A 19,514-nucleotide genomic window follows, 5' to 3' on the forward strand; every position below is an offset into this window, starting at 1 on the left:
GGGTTGACCAGAAAAATAGAAAATTTCAAAGTTCCATTTGGAAAAAATGGCAAAAAAGTTTCAAAATTATAAAAATAGCAAAACAAATTTATGTAATGGAAAATACTAATTAGTAAATGACAAAACTACCCTAAAACAACAAAATTAAGTACAAATGAGAATACAAAGATACATTGCTTCAAAAACAACTTGAATACAAAAAATACACTCTACTTATATTTTAGAACCATAAATACATAGTATCTAAACATTTCAGAAGCAAAAATTAAAAATCATCCAATATGAAATCACATTCCCGACTGCTTTATAGAAGGCGTGTATGCGATGGAAGATGATGACCAAGCAGTAGGGGTTATTAAAAACTTATGGATGTCCACAACGATGGACTTCCTTCAAGGTGAGAAAGAGCAAAGTTGATTGTACCAGTGAATGAAGTTGTTGTTGGCAAGTAAATAAATCCCAGAACATCATTGTTGAACGCAATATTCGAAATAGAAACAAAAGTATGAAACATGTGTTCGAACGAAAAAGATCGACAATCTGGCAATGGTGGTCGTCAAAAGCTAGTCAAAAGATGAAATTCAGGAAAGGGTGACTGAGATTAATAAGAAGAAAAAGAGTAAGTGAAGAAGATGAAAATGTAAGATTTAGGGTTTTCTTAATCTTATTTTAATAATAATGATAATGATAATGCTGATAATAAGAATAATAATTTTTTCAATTCCTATTTATATGTTTCTTTTAAGTACAAGCTATTGTTACGTGTTTCTATATGAAAAATTGAAAATATAAAAAATATGAAGAAAAAAAATCAAATTAATTTGATAACAATATGTATAAACTAATGAAAAATATTTAGATACAATTGAATTTGTAACAAACATTTAAACAAATAGAAAGTTAGTTAGATAAAATCAAATTTGATAATAAAAGATAAATTCAAATATAAATTGGGGAGAACAATGTATTTGTTTATTGTGATTAATTCGATAAGTAGTTAGATAAAATCTAATTTGATAATAAAATATAAATTCATATATAATTTTGGAAGAAAAATCAGGAAAGGAGTTTGTTTATTCAACTACAAAATCAAGCCTAACTCGTTGTAAAGGTATAACAAAAACAACAAGACTACAAAAGCGAATTAATATTTGTTTGTCAAAAAGACAAATTAATGATATAATAAGATGATAATGAATAAAAGATGGTTAAAAAAATATTAAAAAATAATGAAATTTAAATGAAATATACAATTTGTTAGAAGATAATATGTATAAAATATTAAGTAAAATCCTAATCAATATAAAAAATTTATTTCGAATTTAAAATAATAAAAAACCAATAAAATAATATAAATCCAAAGATATATTATAAATTAAAATCAAAATGGTGATAAATAAATTAAAGATTGATTAATTTTGTATATCTTCCAAAAATGGTTAAATCAAATCAAAACAAATATGAAACCGTCAATTCAAATTTTAAATTGGGAGAAAAATTCGGCACTTTTATCTCTTGAATTGGTTAGGTTGAAGTCTCAAACGATTCCATTTATATAACAATTATACAGTACTCGAGAAAATGGTTAATCGACCATGTATGGGCAATTTCGGGATTAAGAAAATATATATCATGTGCACACATGCTTTTGCCAAAAATCTTATTATTTCTTTTTTTTTTTGACAAAAATCAAAAGGCACCCCTCAATTTTGCTATTTCCTCCAATTTTCTCGATAAAGATAACCGAATTTGGAGCAAATTTGAAAATATATTGGATTTGGTATAAGATTTGGATAGATGATCTAATATTTGAAAAAAAAAAAACTAGAATCTCGTGTTTAATCTCTATCAAGATAGGCCCAAAATGACCAAAACAATGGTAGAAAAAGTGAATTTTTAACTAAATCTCGGTGGTTGTCTCTCACGAGATCTACTGAAAAAATTAGTTTACCGAATTTTAAAAAAAGGTGTTAGTTTTGAAAAATGAAAAGTTGAGGGTGATATTTCTGACAATTTTCCGATCTAATGTTGTTATCCAAGACAAAACAAAACACATACTGCAATGAGAAACTATCAAGCTTAATTTTAATAATGCCATAATCCAAAAATTAAGTATCAAGCTTAACTTAAAAGTTTTTAATAAAAAGATCTTAATCAAATAATTAAGTAAACTATCTTAAGAACAAAACAATTTTTTTTTGACTAATTAATACATTCTGATTACTCAATTGGAGAAAAAGTACGGAAGATAAAGATGAAATGAAAAAAAAAAGAAAAAGAATGCTTCCTACATTTTAGATGTTTTACACATTTGTCGGTACATAAACCTGAAGTTGCTTTTTCTAAATGCCAATAAATAAATAAAATAACGAAGCTGAGTAGAATTAATAATAATCGTTTCATAAATTTATATAAAAAATGATGAATGATTGCTTGTCTTATTATTACTTGTCTTGATCTTGTTGGTGTGACTACTACATCACTAGCAGCCGAATCCAATTTGGTGCGACTTTATGGGAATCTTTTCGCATTTAATCTTATATAATATAGTGGGTGACATTATAAATTCATTTAACAAATTAATTATTGCCTTTAACTTTTAACTCTCCAATGTGATTTGAGGTAATCTTAGTGTCACTTGCACAAATTGTTGACAAACAATTTAATTAAACATCAAGCTCAACATACTTTTTTTTTCGGCCTAAAAAAGGATTTTTTTTTTCTTTGTATAGATTACGCTTCTCTATTTCGTTGTTAATGTACTATGACATGCTAAATAATAAGTCAATGTTTATTAGAAAGTGAAGTATATACTATCACAATTTAGAGTTTATGGATTGAAATTATTTTTTTAGTTAAAATTTTTTTCCTTCTCTAAACTTTTACGAAAATAATAATTTAATTTTTTAATTTTAATTTTTAATAGTCTAGACCATATAATTTTAATTTGTAATAATTTAATCTAAATTTTAATGTGTAACAATTTAATCTCAATATTTTAAAATTTGCAACAAGTTAATTTTTATCGTGAAAAAACTTAAAAATTTAATGAAATTTCTTACCTAACTCGATTAATAAGTTTTTAATAGAAAACTATGTTTAAAACCATTAAAAATAAGTCCTATCAAATAATACTTAATTTTGATGAGATTTTTTTTAATATAGATTAAATTGTAATAAATTTAAAAGTTAAGGAGCTAGCTTATTAATTATAATGACTTGAAAAAGAAAACAAGAAAAATATCCTTTTGTACGTAAGTTTCAAAATTTTACATATTTAGTCCTTAAGTTTTGAATTTAGTTTCAATTTAATCCTTCGATTTCAAAATGTTACAATTTTTACAATTGAGATTTGAGCTTTGTTTCAATTTGGTATTTTTAAAATTTACATTTTTAACTTCAATTTTTTTATTAAATACTCAATTTCAATTATTTGGTTTAATGTTTATTAATTAATTTTAAATAATTATGGAATGAAATTTTAAATTTAGTTTTAATAATGATGAAAAATAATGAAACTTAATTAATTATACTTTGTTTAAATTAGTTAAGACGAAAAACAAGTAATTAGTGAAAAATCGATGTCAAAAGTGTAAATATTGAAATTAAAAAACTAAATTGAAACAAAACTCAAATCTCATTATTAAAATTATAATATTTTAAAATTGAGTGACTAAATCAAAATCAAATTCAAAATTTAAAAGACTAATAAATAGAAACTACCTCCAAAATTTATGAACTAAAAATTGTAGTGTTTTTCCAAAATAATAATAATAATGATGATAAACAAGATTCATAACCAGAAGGTTCAAATTTCCACCTGTAAATTATATAATAATCTGCTGCCGACACTCATTCTCCTCACCAGTGGTTGTCATTTGGCTTCGAGATTTTTGGCCTTGTTAATGCTCCAAGCTTACCCCATTTCATCTCCTTCCTACTTGGCCTTTGAACAGAGAGTTCAAGAATTGTCCCCTGTTTTCAATTTCAGGGACGATTCAAGTTTCTTGCCTTGTTCTTTCTCCAACTTCATCTGGGTTTCGACTATTATGTGGTTTCTGTGCTGAAACTATCTTCAATTATCATAATCTGTGTTAGTATAATCATAAAAAAAAAATGCTTTCGGCAAAATCTGAGTCTGATATTACCAGTTTGGCGCCATCATCGCCTTCAAGGTCACCAAAGCGGCCAACATACTATGTTCAGAGCCCTTCAAGGTGTTCTAATGATGGGGACAAATCTTCCTCAATGCACACCACTCCAATCTATAACAATAGCCCAATTGAGTCACCTTCACACCCGTCGTTTGGCCGCCATTCAAGAAACTCATCGGCGAGCCGATTTTCGGGTATTTTCCGGTCATCTTCAGGCAGAAAGGGGAGCAGCAAGAAGCAGATTAGCAATGAAAAAGGGTGGCCTGAGTGTAATGTGATCATGGAAGAAGGACCTTATGATGACCTTGAGGATAAGGCTCTCTCAAGACGCTTTCAGGCTATAATTGCTTTCTTGAGTTTCATTGCTTTGTTCACATTTTTCTGCCTCATCATTTGGGGCGCCAGCAGGCCTTTCAAGGCTCAGATTTCTGTCAAGGTAATCAAGTTACTAATAAGTTAATAACTATTGATATGGTTTGTATTCTTTAGACCGTTCTCATGATTGCCAACACAACATGAATTCAGCTTAACGGTTAAAATCTTCATCCACAAATGATACGATGTTCTTTAAAAGAAAAAGATGATTGTCTATGTATACTCGAGAAGAAATAAATGACATGGTAGAAATTTTAACATAAGATTCTATGTTTGACACAAAATAAAGAGACTGACATCTTAAATAACTATGATTAACCTTCTATGTATATTCATAACAATTCTTTTAACTGAATCACAATTCAAATTTATGAAGCTAGATCATTTGATTAGCTTCTCTCTTCTTGACCATGTCAATTTCCAGCCTTTCACGAACAGAGACGTTATTTGTTTAATGTAAAATCTGATCCTTTCAGAGCTTGGCTGTGCATAATTTTTATGTTGGGGAAGGTTCAGATTCCACTGGGGTTCCTACCAAGTTGCTGACATTGAATAGCACATTGAGGTTAAGTGTATACAACCCTGCTACAGTATTTGGCATTCATGTTACCTCCACACCAATTGATCTCATTTATTCAGAGATTGTTGTGGCCTCTGGTCAGGTAATTAAACTATGCCGAGTTTCTGTTTCCTCTTTTCTTACTCATAACTTTGGAACTAATTGGTTTGGGAAAAGGTGTTGGATTGGAGTCCAGCTCGCCTTAAGAGTTAAAAACTAACCCTTGTTTGGAATGACTTTCTGAGATACTTTAAAAAGTGTCTTCAACTGCTTTTGAAAACTTTGTCATTCCAAACAGGTCCAAAATCATCTTAAACAGGAATTTGTGGTTGTTTCGTCCCCGATTGCCAAGGACATTAATTCTCATGCCTTGTGATCCTATGTGCAGTTGAAGAACTATTACCAGCCAAGAAACAGTCACCGGACAGTCTCTGTCAACTTGGAAGGAATAAAAGTTCCTATGTATGGAGCTGCATCAACTTTGACTGTTCCCCCAACAAGTAGTCCGGTTCCAATGATATTGGCGTTCAAAATTCGATCACGAGGATATGTCGTAGGGCAGCTAGTAAGAACAACACATATAAAGCAAATCTCTTGCCCTGTGGGTATTGATTCTACCAGCAACAAAGCCATCGTGTTCAAGAAGAATTCGTGCACATATGAGTGACTCTGTTCACACTTTGAGTCCTGAACTTCGTATTGATTCGATTTGTCTCTCTCAATGAATTTGATAAGAAATTTGTCTGAAGATTACTCTTTTGTTGGTTTGTGCAGAGATACCTCAGTATGAATAAAGAGTGGTTGCCTTTGTAAATATCCATCTTTTTTATTCTGTTCAAGAAGTGTTACTAAACTGTAAAAGACTCGTTTTCTTTTCAACCATTTCTGGATGGCTTCAAATGACTCAAAAATTGGAAACATTAACAAAACAATAAACAATATCAGGAAACTTTCAAAATGAAGGCATACTTAAATTTCATTACAGAAGATCAGGTTTTGGAAGAGAACTGATCCAGAATTCTGCATCGAAGGTGGCCCTAAATGTATTATTATCACAGGAATAGAGATAAGATGGGAAAATATGGGAAAATTATGTCAAGATGTAGCTATGAATATGGGAATCTTCAATGTGTCTTTATCAAAGTATACTTGTGTTATGGTGTGAATTAAGAAAGGAATTATGACCAATTTAGTGCTACTGATATTTTTCAACTGATATTTCTTGGTTCATTGAAAATCTCTCAATCTCCAATTTATTTTTATTGACGAGTTCTATACCAAAACTAGTGGGGGCCGGGGGGTTAATGCCAAAACAAATTCTCTCTTTGACAATAATAGAGAATATGATTCCATTCTCTTTCCTATGTGGCAGACAGACATTTCTATTTCAACGTTTTTCTCTCTATTTTTGTCATGTAATTAGATAAATCGTTGAAATTTTATAAAATTAGCATAATTGTTCATTTTGATCTGCTTCTAAGTTAAATCTCAGAATCAGATCTAATGCCTGATCGTTTAAAACTGCCAATTTATCCATTTAGACTGATTTCAGAAAGAGTTTGTTGGGATGTTCAGACCGCCTTTTGATCGGATGGCTTCAAAGAATTCACGTGGATCTTTTTTTTTATTTATTTATTCCAACGTGGATCCTTTATTTTGATCCACATCATAGAGCGAGTAAATTTTTTTATGAGCAATATTATTTAACTTTAGGACAGGACTTAATCACCGAACAGCCCTATCCCACATCGACTCATTGCCAGAAAAATCCAACGAAAAAACTTGGCTTCATTATTGGCCTCAGCACCTTTATCCTTTACCCATAATTATCTTCAGCGCAGGGAAGGAAAAGGGCTAGGAAGAGAGAGAAAAAGTAAGAGAGAGAGAGAGAAAAAAAAAGATTTTTCATTAATAGAATATTGTTAAAAATCCTTAAAATGGGGAGAGAAAATGACAGGAAAATAATATTTATCGCCGAGTTAAAACTTAAATTTCAAAAGATTCCATTTGGAAGAGGGGCTTCCAGAGTCTTTCCTTGTATAAAATCATCATATCCATTTTAGTACTTTCTTCGTGTTTCTCTGTGTTCGATTATACCCTTGGAAGAAGAAACAGCTGAGTTTGGGGTAATCTTTTTCTGGGTTTTGAAGATAAGACTCAAAAGAGATCACCGAGAGCAAATCCCCACCAGTTCTCTCTTTTCAGCAAAGGCGAAAGGATGTTGGAAGGCAAAGCTTTGATACAGGACACAGATATGCCTGGCAAGATGCAGATCCAAGCCATGGACGCTGCTTCTAAAGCTCTGGATCTCTATGATGTTTTCGACTGCAAATCCATTGCTGCCCACATAAAAAAGGTCCTCTCTCTCTCTCTCTTCGTTTGATGTGTATGTAGGAGAAAATGGTGGGTTGCAGATGTTTTTTCTTCACTTTAATGGCAGAACCGTGTTGGTTCTGCGTCTGTGTCGAAGACAAGAGGTTGGTAAGAGAATCTCAGGCTTTGATCCTTAAAACTTGCTTGGTTGTGGATTTGCAGGATTTTGACAACAGATATGGAAGCGGATGGCAATGTGTGGTTGGTTCAAATTTTGGTTGTTTCTTCACCCACTCCAAGGGGTCTTTCATCTACTTCAAACTGGAGACCCTTAACTTTCTCATCTTCAAAGGGGTGACTTCTTCGGCTCCATGATTTTTAGTTGTGTTTTCTCTTTATTTGAATCTCTAAAGAGTCTGAGAAGAGAAACAAAAAAGGGAAGGCTTTCGGTTTCCTTTCCTGTGGCTAAGTCAATCCGATTGGAAGGGGAAGGTCGAATTGAAGAAGCGTAAGGGAGATGGTAGGGAAATGTACAAATTGACATTTTGGGATTGTTTGGATGTTTATGTTCAAAAAGCTTTTAATGCTTTTATGGGTATACTATGTAAATATTGAAGTCATGGGGAGACAGTTCTTAATCCTTTTCAAGAATTTTCATTGCCCTTTTTCTTTGATTTCTATTTTCTGCCAAGATTAGCTAATTATTGAGTAAATAAAATCAATTACAGGCAGTCTCCTTGTTGATCGATATGGTCACAAATTATCCAAGACTTGTCAATTGGAGTCATATTTACAAACTGAGACCCCTAACAAGACCTACTGATAAATAAGGGGCCAGCTTGAATGAGAAATGAACGTAGTTTTCATTTTCAATCCCAAAGAATGCTTGACAACGGTCATTCTGGGAAACAAAAGGAACCATAAAACACCAATAAGATTAACGCCCTAGCTCAAAAGTTTCAATGACTACCAGGAGATGTCTAAAAGTATGTCAAAATCAAATCACAGGAGTAATCAGAGGCTCATTCCTGAAATGTGCCTCCAAGTTGCTAATCACAAGATCTGCCATTGCGATGCTGGTCTCAATGGTATCCGTTCCTACATGAGGCAGTAGAACGACATTTTCAAGCTCAAGCAATTGTTCAGGTACATGGGGCTCGTTTTCAAACACATCTAGCCCTGCTCCACCTAAACGACCTTCAAGTAGTGCTGAGACAAGCTCAGATTCATCGATGTGAGCCCCTCGTCCAACATTGATGAGAATGCCATTTGGTCCTAATGTATCAATTACTTCTCGATTGACAATGTGCTTAGTTTCTTCCGTCAGAGTGCATGACACAAACAGAATCTGGGAATTTGCAGCCAAGTCTAAGACGCTGGGAAAGTATTTGTAACCACTTTGATGCATTTTACGCCTAGTGAAATAACCGATGGGGCAACCAAATGCTTCTGCTCTTTTGGCAATGGCTGAACCAATCCTTCCCAACCCAAGAATGCCAACTGACTTACCATTGAACTGAAAGAGACAACTACTAAATCAATCAACCAATCAAGTAACATGAATTCGCTATAGTTCATAATCATCAAGACTTGACTATACTTTTTGTTCCAAGAGCTAAAGAGTAAGATAGGATCAGGAAAAACCAGGTGATGTTGAAAGCGGTAAAGAGTAATTTGGAGGTTCATTAAGATTTGAATGGAATCTCTCTTAAATTTCCACCAAAATATCCTGGAACCTAACAAAAAATGTTACGCAATCTATTATCTCAAATTCATTCCTCACAATTCGAAGGCTTCTCTCCTCTGCAATCCAGCTCAATCAAAACAAGAAATATCATCAAGGATTCGCCATAAACCTATAATCAATTTCAGGTGGTAGATAATGCAACGAGTAAAACTAGTTCATAACAATCTCTAACCTATCGTAATACATAAATGAAAGCAGCATACCCTCGTTGCCAATCTGAAACCGTCTTTCGTCCACGATCCACTTCTGACGAACCGATCAGACTCACAAATCCTCCTCGAAACCGCCATGGCCAGTCCAATTGCAGCATCGGCGACATCGTCAGTCAATACGTCGGGTGTATTGACAACCCTTATCCCCTTCTCCATACATTTGGGCAAATCAATCTTGTCCAATCCGACACTGAAGGTCGCTACGATTTCCAAAGCGGGTAAAGAGTCAATCAAATTTGCGTCGGCGCCGGACTTGGTGCAGCCGACTACTGCTCTGATTGATTGGGCGTTTTCTTGAAGGAAATCGGAGTCGAGAGGATGGTTCCAAAGCTTGAAGAGGTTGAAGCGTCGTTCAAGCTGTTGTTCAAGATAACTGAACATTGGAGTGGTCATTGCAACTCCTATACTCTCCATTTTCAGACCAGCGAAAAGTTCCGGTCGATTGCAGTGAAGATATTTTCAGCTAATTTTTCCGGCCCCACTGCGGTTTCTAAGATAAAACAAAGGTTAAATTATATTTATATAATATATATAAATATGTATTACACACACGTCCCTCAACTTTGCTATTTGTTTGAATTTATACCCCAATACTTTTAAAAGTAGCAATTTTAGTTATGTTTTCACAAATGTATCAAAAATATAAAATTGTATGGTTCGTTTTAAAAGAAAATTGAGATCAACACGTTGTTTTAGGTCATATCACCACATCACATGATTCTAAATCTTGAATTTGATTTGAAATTCTAAAAGATTTATATTTTAATAATAGATTTGAAACGTCCATGAAAATTTAGTGGTAATATTACAACATTAAGAAGTATAGATGTATTTTTGAAACAAAAGACAAAGTTCAAGGATATTTTTATAATTTAACCATAAGAAAATTAACAATAACTTTTTTGATGTGACATTGTATAAATTCTCTATAGTATCCTCACATTTGTATGTTATCATGAATCACGAATTTTGATTCAATTTACATTGTGAATAAACAGTTTATCACGATTCGATTTTGGTATCGATTAAATTCTCCATAGCGCCTCTTTTTCTCTCGCATGTTCTTACAGGTCAAAATTTTGGTATGAATCCTAAATGTAACTATTTAGTACATCGCAACCTTTAGTTTAAATAAAAATTCAAATTTTTTTGTCACTCTTTTTCTTTTTATTACGACTTTTGACCATTCCTATTAGAATTGAAGAATTGATATAGGAAAAGATAAACTTCAGTATCTCTTTATTTCTCATAAGAGGTGTATTTATATATACAACTTTTAATAATGTAAAATATCAATAAAAGACATAACAGAAAATGTAACTAACAAATTTTTATCTAATAATTATATAATTATATAATTATAATTATTACCAAAATTTTAAATTTCAATACTATAATTATATGATTATATTTGTTGCTTTTGATATATCATTTTAAATTAATTAATTAATTAATTAATTAATCTTAGAGAAAAATAACCTCTTACTTCTTGGTCCCTGAATTTGAAAAAATGAGTACACTTGGTCCTTAAGATTTCAAATTGATTGTTTTAGTTTCTGAGTTTTCAACAATAAGTTTAAAATGTCCATCAACTAATAAATCTATTCAATTTAAATATAACATTGTCTAGATATTGATGTGGCAAAATGAGTTGGAAAAAATATATATATTTAAAAATCTTTCTCTCCCCCCTCTCTTATTTCTCTCATCTTTTTCCATTCTTTCCTCTTTCCCATCTAGAGCTATCTACTATGGTACATTCATACTCGGTAGATTCGTTCCAATTTTGTACTATTCTAAGAAGTACGCAGACACAAACAGGGGACACAGACACAATACGACACAGATGCAGTGACATGTCATTTTTCAAAAATCTAGGACATGATACAAGGACACATTCATTAAAATATACATTTTTATACCAAAAGAAAATTCAAAGTAAATGGGTTGATGTATTTATATGCTTAAAAAATTAGTTTGAGTGTGTCAGAGAAGGACACGCTGGCCAAACTAAAGGGTCTGTTAATGGTGGATCCAAAATTTTAGGTAAGGGAGGCACAAGTTCATATACATGTAGCTAGTGACAGATCTAAAATTACATGACACTAGCACAAATGTATATAAAGTTAGAAGTTTAATTCATGAACTTCTAGATTTATGTCTATATATAGTTATTGAACTTTAAAAAATCTCTAATAAATTCATGAATTCTTGAGTCTTGTGTCTAATAAATTCTTAAAGTACAAACTTTGCATCCAATGGAATCATTTACATATTAAAAAAATGTAAAATAACTAAATGTTATGTTACACATCAAATTTAGGAAAATTATTTTAAATAACAAAACTGTTAAAACTATCTACAAATAATAGCAAAATATCACAGTCTATATGTGATAGACCGCGATAGACTACCATCTGTGTCTATCATGATAGACACAAATAGTAGCCTGTCGTGGTTTATTGTAGATAAACAGTGAAATGTTGATATATTTGTAAATATTTTAGTTCATTTTCTTATATTCGAAAACAACCTTTAAATTTAACTTTATCTTTAATAGGTTCAATTAGATATATATTTAAAATTAATGTATAATAACTACAAAATTGAAAATTTAAGTTTTAATTTGACACAACCCAGCGCATATCATGAAAAAATCTCATCTGGATTTTCCTTGGGAGTTTTCTTTATTAATTTCTTCAATATCTTCATCATATGTTTCTAGCTTCGACTTCTCAGCAATGGATCATTTTACATCTACTAGTACTTGATAAACTCACAACATATGTTTCTTTAATAATGTTTGATGAAAGTTTGTAAAAACCAACATTATAATCTGTAACCATCAAGCTTTTCTTCTTCTTCTAATTTTGGTTTCCATAACAGAGAATTTGGGTTGACTTGCAACGATTCAGTAGTAAAGTAACTCTTTGTTTATCTCAGGTTCAGATCCGACAAATGGGACAGTAATGTGTTGGCTATAGGGTTAAATAATTGGGTTTCTCTCTAAAATGCTTTTGGTATTAAGGTAACTCTCAATCTCTAAACAATAGTTGAGAAAAATTGCCTACAAGAATTAGATTCGACCCCTAAACACTAAAAAAACCAAACTGAAAAAGACAGAAGATTGAAGGGAAGGTAAGAGAAAGAAGAGGAGAAAACGATTAAAAAATATATGTTTTTTCCAACTCATCTTGTCACATCACCATTTAGTTAATATCACATTTAAATTTAATAGATTTATTAGTTAAGAGAACTTTTAAAGAGTTTTTTTGTACGAATGATCTCTTCTCACGCGCGTTTATGTTTTCTAACTTGCCCCCACTCCCCTCCCCCCGTGAAAGCATGATATCTAACCTTTTACTGATGTCAAAGGGAAATTTCTACCTGCAGAGATCCATCGCGGTTAGGTTGAACTTCCCAGCCCGACGGTGGATGGTTTCTAACCTGATGACATGTCCCAGCCCAAACTTCACATTTCAACGGTTGTTGCCAGCAACCATCACTAGTGATAGAGACGATGAACCCAGCCTGACACATTTGGTAAATCCTTATCTCAATTTCCCAACTATAGCATGATGTGTAAATTTGTTCATCATCGACGCACCTTTTGCTCACGATAGGGATACCTGATCTAACCCAATCAAACATGAAAAGCCCTGACCCGATTTTGAAAAGAAATCCCAATGTTTCGCCTCTTCGTGGTAGGGATGCCCTGCCCCACCCAACTTGAGTGCCACCTGCAAAGCCCTATCTCGCTTTAAAAAGAAAAAAAAAAGAAGAAGAAGAAAGCTTGATTTAAAAATGTGGGAAAAGGCCGATTGAACATTGTTCGTGAATTTCGACCATTGTAAAGGCAGATATTCGTAAGAATCTCTTCTTCTTCTACCACGTCTTCTAGTTGTCTTGTCTACCTCACACCTCCAAGTAGGTTAGTTTTTTACCTCTCCCATTATTAAATGTAAGATTTGTATGCACATCCATCTATTCGTAGTACTAAGGAAAAAGTTAATAGGATTGATTACTCTCTTAATTACTCAAATACGCAATGTCTTTAATGAAATGTAGGTAATACATGACGTCGATTTTGAAATATAGGATAGAAGATCACTTCCCTTCACAAATTACAAATCTGTCTCATATTAAGCATGCGAATGAGATTTTGAAGAAGAAGCTTTCTTTAACATAGTTGGACATGTTTAGGCGAACCATCTTCGGTCGTTTGGTAGATCCGGATTTTGTGTTCAATTGCCCGCTTGTGTATTACATTCTTCAAAGAGAGGTGGCTGATGATCAACCGAATGTTATGAGCTTTCTTATAGGTGGCAAGGTTGTCACATTTTGCAAGGAAAACTTCCTGCTTATTACGGGATTATGGCCTTCCTCGGATGTTAGTGAATACAATTCGTCAAATCCAAGCATCCATGTTTACGAGACAAATACTTCAAAAATAGAGACCATGAGTCTGACAGATATGGAATCTAAATATGTGAAGTTGGAGTTTGAAAATGATGAGGATGCTGCTAAGGTGTCTTTGGTTTATTACTTTAAGGTCGCGAGGTAGGGAAGGATTATGTGAACACCAAGTTGGATACTTACTTATTTATGGTGGTTGAAGACCTCAATCATTTCAATCAACTTGACTGGGTGGGCTACTATTTGATCGGACCTTGAAAAGTCTGCAAAGTAAGGGGAAATTTGAATATTATAAGAATATGTTCGTCATGAAGAAGAGTTTTAGAGTCAAGTATAGTCTCACCGGTTTTGCTTCTGCTTTCTTGGTACGACGTTTACATATCTTGGTTATTTGTTTTCTTTGTTTATCGAATGTATTGGTGTTTATAAATAGTGTACACGGGTGTGGTTGTATGAGATCGCCTCACTATTGACTAGATAGGTTGTTAGGCGATTGAGCTTCGATGCGCGTGGGGCAAATTCGGAGTAGAAAATGCAAAAAAGGAGGCATTCTGCCTTTTAGTGTCACAACACTGCAGCGCAGCGTTGCAACGCTGAAAGGAAAGGCGCAACGCAAGGGAGTCGTAAGGTTGCGGCGCAACCATTCGAGAGTTTCGATGCTTCGAGTGAGTGATGGAGAAAGCGGCGCATACATAAGGATGAAGCAGTTGAAGTTTTTTTTACCTAATTGTTTTGTTTTGTTCTTTGTATTAATTAATGAAATTAATATATTAGTTATATAAATTTAATCAATTAATATTTTTACATTAGGGTGCCAAAATTGGTCCAACTTTTGCTGTTTAAATTAACTTAATTATGCATTGGATGTATGTTTTGATTAATGTTTGAATTCATATTACATATTGTATGTAATATAGATTAAAAAATTTCCACCTTAGGATTAACATGTTCATGCATCATAAATAAATATAAGGGTTATATTTTATGGATGCATGATTAAATTAGCATGCTCATGCATCATAATATAATTGTTATGTTATAAGGATGTATGATCACATTAAGCATGTTCATGCATCATACTATGATATAATTGTTATAATGAATGGTAGAATGATGTATGTGAATGCTTTATTTTCGTGTATGATTAATATAAGTGTTATATTTATCAAATAAAAATGGAATTTGTATTGAGGATGACATTCCTTAGATAAATATAATTGTTGTATTTAATCAATGTCGTTAGATGCAAATTTATAGGGTTTAATAAAGTATTAAAATATAAGTGTTATGTTTTCAATGAGATAGATTAAAATCTATAATCAAGAGTTGCATGCAAATATATGATCAAAATTAATTCACCTAGACTTAAGTTGGAATGTTTTCTAATGAGGTTAGAAATAGATTAATCTTTTAATTTGCTTTAATAGGATTAAAATGAATTCCGTTAAAATATTAAATTTATAAAATAATTTCCTATAAAGGACTTTTGTCTAAGGAACGTTCTGTCTAGACGGGGGTATTTAAGCTAACAGAAACTAAACATCTCCACCTGGAAACCGACCTGGAATGTGAATTGGGCAAATATTTTATAAGCATGCAATAAATGAATGATTTTATTAAAGATTTTAATAAATGAAACCAAGTATTGATAAATTATTCAATGTAAGTGTTATATTGAGTAAATTAAAAGAGCTTAGATAAATTCATTAGCCGGTTTTTAATTAAGTATAATAAAATCCTAAAAATATTAGAATACTTTAGTGGGAAGAAATTGGTATATGTGATATATCCAATTTCAGCTCTCACGTCCCTAAGAGTTCACACCGTGAGATCCATGCTTGGCTTCGTGTCATCCTGGGCACGACCTCCCATCGAAAAGTGTTTGCATGAGTCAATAGCAAGGTGAATGGAGAAAGTATTCATAGTAAGTGAGAGAGGGATGCATGTCAACGTATCCTACAATCTCCTCCATTAGGTTACACCATGAGATTCCTATGGTCCATCTACGTGTCTGACGACGGGAAATTAGAAGTCAAATTATTCAACAACTAAAATCCCTTGGACGCGGTATGCGATGTATGTTCCTAAGATATGCGTTAATAGTCATGCGTCAATGGTCATGCGTTAGAAGAAATGCATTAACGGATGTATGCGATGACCATGTGTTCTGTCACAAGTTTTCTTGCTTTCATGCCAAGTATAACACGAACGCAAGTTTCTCGGGTGACCCGAGGTCGAACACGGGGACTTGTAGCAAAATGAATACGGTGATGTGCGTGCGGTAGTTTAAATAAAAGAATGGAAGGGAGGTTGCTAAGTTAACCCTACTCCTACTCCTATCTAACAAACAACGCAATGAGAATATGCATGAGAGATAGAGACCCGATAACTCTTGACATGAAATAAATGAATGGGAAAGTAGATAAAATGCAGAGATGATTTCATTGCAACACTTAAGAGTGACCGCAAGGGCAACCTCAGTCAATGCAAGCCATGCGATCATGCAACACGCATACAATAGTAAACCATCTTTCGGTGCAAATGCTACGACTTCTAATACTAGAACGCATACGATATATGCGATAAGTCTACAGGGCTTACACATAAGTCTCTATTCCTATTTATGCGATGAAAAAATGACATCCACACAAATATGCGACCACATAATATCATACCTATCTCTAGGGTGCATGCGATGCAGTGTTGACAAACAGAGCTTATCTCTAAGTCCTAATCTCTTGCTTATGCCGATCTAATCTCGCTCTCTCGAGTCTAGATTCTAACCTAGCTCTCCCGAGTCATTAGGTTCTTTTTTTAGACTTTCTTTCGAGTAGCTCTAAAAAGGTGTTGGGCACAACATAAAACAAGACAAACGCATGAACTTGGTTGACGCAAGATTGTTCCTATCTCTAGTGACCAATGCATACATTGCTTAATGCAACCAACCACTTACCCTCCCGGACAGTTGGTTGTTGCTGACTTTACTCATAGATAAGCAATGCGTTAGCCTATAGACAGGCGTTGTCGCAGCTTCACACTAAGCAAATAAGGTTACTCACACACTCTCGCAACACACACCTCTCGGTGGGTTGCTACATGCTTCATATCCCTAATCCACATGACTAAGTATGCATTGTCTCATAGCCGCTATCATTCAATGACCACATTTGCTTAATACCACAACTCTACACGATGACCGCAACCGCTTGACGAATGCAACTCCCATGTGATGGATGCATACGGCTGATTACCGCAACATCCATGCATTGATCGATGCGTTTGCCTTTGCGATGGAGAGTTTCTCCGCATGTGGTTGTCTATGGGGTGGTCCGGTTTCCGCGTTTGCGTCCACTTCCTGTATTAGCTACAAAAATAGAACAATGAACGCATAATAATTCATAATAGTGGGTTAGCCGAGATTCATCATGTTGATCGACGCAAGCTCACTTTCTCGTGAATTCCTAACATGATTTCCGCATGTTTTGCTTAACAACATTCATAATTCTAAGTAAAAGGCCTAAGATGACATGTATTTCTGCATGTCATCAGTGTCGTCCTAGAGCGACCATCCCTTTGGAAGGCCTAGTCATACGAGTCGGAAAAACACATACTTTCAGCAATGAATAGGGTTTCTTAGGTTAATCTTCAATAGTTGTCTTTCTTTTCGATGGTCTATTAAAGCGTACCTTAGGGATTTGAAAATGGGAAGGTCACACTTACGGGAGGACTTAAGCTAGTTAATGAATCCTTGACCGAAACAACGGTAGCTAAAAACTATAGGAATAAGATTTATTCTGGTATTAGTGATTGGCTGAGATTGTCTTAATTCAAGGGAGGAGTAGCTGATCATCCTTCGGTGGCTGTTGCTGTAAACCTTTGAAGTATCGTTACAAAAATTAAATCATTAGTTTAATTAGGATTCTATGATTACATGTGTTTTTGTGAAATTGATTGGATAATTAAGTAATGGGTTCTGACAAATATAACTAATATGGTCAATTGTTTGTTATTCATTTTAGCATGTTTTCTACAATCATTTCTTTGCTTAAAAACGAAAAATTAACCAGTGAAAACTATGCAATTTGAAAATCTAACTTGAATATGATTTTGGTTATTGATGATCTATGGTTCTTCTTGATGAAGGAATGTCCTCCAGTCCCCATTCGCAAGGAATGAAATCAAAAGCAAAATTCCATGAGCAGCGGAGCAAGAATATTCCAAATTACAATCATGAATTAACATAACATTTACAGTCGACTTCAAACAAGTGGTTATACAATTCATACAGAGAAATTACAGCATGAATAACTACAAATACAGTAAGGGAAAACTCTACACACATTTGCAAATGTGTCTCCATGCTCCGTTGTGCGACCACTCGAACAACAGCAACCTCGAATGGCTGATCTACACGACCGCAACACCGCACAAACACTTCGCGCTCGTCCTCAACGATCTCCTCGGTCACGAACTCTTCCGCAACACGAACGGCCTCCACAACACCAAAAACGTCCTCCAAAAAACCTTGACGATGTCGAGTTGAGTCTGACACCACCAACAAGGTGACCTTGGTATTCTCGGTGTGAGAATCCAAAGGGTGGGCTTTGTTCGGACTTGTTATGAGGCAGACGAATAGAGGAAACACTGATCGCGTACACGATTGGACAAGTGGGAGATGGCAGAGACCTATTGTATAGGTCGATACCCAATCGTTTAGATAAAGCTATGTAATCGTCTAGCAAAAGCTATGCGATCGTTTAGTTTAGCTCGGTTTGTCGCTTAACGACACTAACGATCGTGTACCTTGAGCTAGTGATCGTCTAGCAAAACTATGCAATCGTTTAGTAAATACTGCAAGATCGTTTAGCTTGCAATTGCATGATCGTTTAGTCGCCCATCCGTCGTTTAGTAAATTCGTATTTACTTGACGACTACGTGAGTTTCTTTTTCACGGAGAGAAAACTAAACCCTTTTTTACAATCGTTTTTTTAAATTCCTTTTAAAAAATAGGAAACCACTTTCCTTTTAAACTCACGGTTACCATGATTCAATAGTTACCCACTACTTTGGTTATTTAAAAGAAAAAGAAATAATTATCCAATAATTAATATTATTATAAACATAAATGATAACCAACTTATCATTACTATATTTATAACCTATAGTTTAATATTTCATCTCATGAAACATATAAACCATAGTTCTTTTTCTATTCCATGGACTTAATGTTAAATCTCATTTACATCAATCCTCCACTAGATGTATCTTATACATCATACCGATTATATCATATGTAATCAAAATACCTCTTGTAAATTTGAACATTTTAAATCAACATCAAGAACTGATCCTCAACTGAATCCATTGAGCTACCAAGGGGACCTCATGGACCTGTAGCTCGAAGCTCCAACGATACGTGAATAACTGATTAAACTCTTTAGTCACGGGATCCACCATCCATTAACTTTCTGGCACTCCACTGAAGACCGACAGCTGAACTCTCCTTACCATAGATATATTATGTGTCCATCTTAACCAATCAGCAGTGCGACAACCCTTCACAAATTGTATTTGTAATGTACACCCACTAACTTTAGAATAAGTGGGAGATTGTTGGAAGTGGTGCCCTAAATCTCGTGAGTCTTGTAGTTTGTAATTTGTAAATACAAATGATTTAGTTAATAAAATAAGAAGTATTTTATTTGACATTTGGATCATATTAACTTAGTTCAATAAAC

At 33.6% G+C, this 19,514-nt stretch overlaps 3 protein-coding genes across 3 annotated transcripts; 2 read left to right on the forward strand and 1 right to left on the reverse strand.

The window, feature by feature from the left end:
• The first annotated feature begins 3,829 nt into the window (after nucleotides 1-3,829).
• On the forward strand, nucleotides 3,830-5,967 carry LOC120085763. Its single transcript, XM_039041945.1, has 3 exons — nucleotides 3,830-4,590; nucleotides 5,006-5,191; nucleotides 5,477-5,967. Exons 1-3 carry the CDS (start codon nucleotides 4,117-4,119, stop codon nucleotides 5,753-5,755), a joined length of 939 nt encoding a protein of 312 aa, XP_038897873.1. The 5' UTR covers nucleotides 3,830-4,116; the 3' UTR covers nucleotides 5,756-5,967.
• Nucleotides 5,968-7,054: 1,087 nt separating this feature from the next.
• Nucleotides 7,055-8,049, forward strand: LOC120085764 (dynein light chain LC6, flagellar outer arm-like). The gene is made up of 2 exons (XM_039041946.1): nucleotides 7,055-7,444; nucleotides 7,624-8,049. The coding sequence occupies exons 1-2, from the start codon at nucleotides 7,307-7,309 to the stop codon at nucleotides 7,774-7,776; spliced, it is 291 nt and encodes a 96-aa protein (XP_038897874.1). The 5' UTR covers nucleotides 7,055-7,306; the 3' UTR covers nucleotides 7,777-8,049.
• Nucleotides 8,050-8,102: 53 nt separating this feature from the next.
• On the reverse strand, nucleotides 8,103-9,961 carry LOC120085762 (glyoxylate/hydroxypyruvate/pyruvate reductase 2KGR-like). Its single transcript, XM_039041944.1, has 2 exons — nucleotides 9,352-9,961; nucleotides 8,103-8,917 (listed from the first exon to the last, which is right to left on the reverse strand). Exons 1-2 carry the CDS (start codon nucleotides 9,772-9,774, stop codon nucleotides 8,399-8,401), a joined length of 942 nt encoding a protein of 313 aa, XP_038897872.1. The 5' UTR covers nucleotides 9,775-9,961; the 3' UTR covers nucleotides 8,103-8,398.
• Between the last annotated feature and the right edge of the window lie 9,553 nt (nucleotides 9,962-19,514).

Source organism: Benincasa hispida, chromosome 9 (genome assembly GCF_009727055.1).
Source record: "Benincasa hispida cultivar B227 chromosome 9, ASM972705v1, whole genome shotgun sequence".
Classification (NCBI taxonomy): domain Eukaryota; kingdom Viridiplantae; phylum Streptophyta; class Magnoliopsida; order Cucurbitales; family Cucurbitaceae; genus Benincasa; species Benincasa hispida.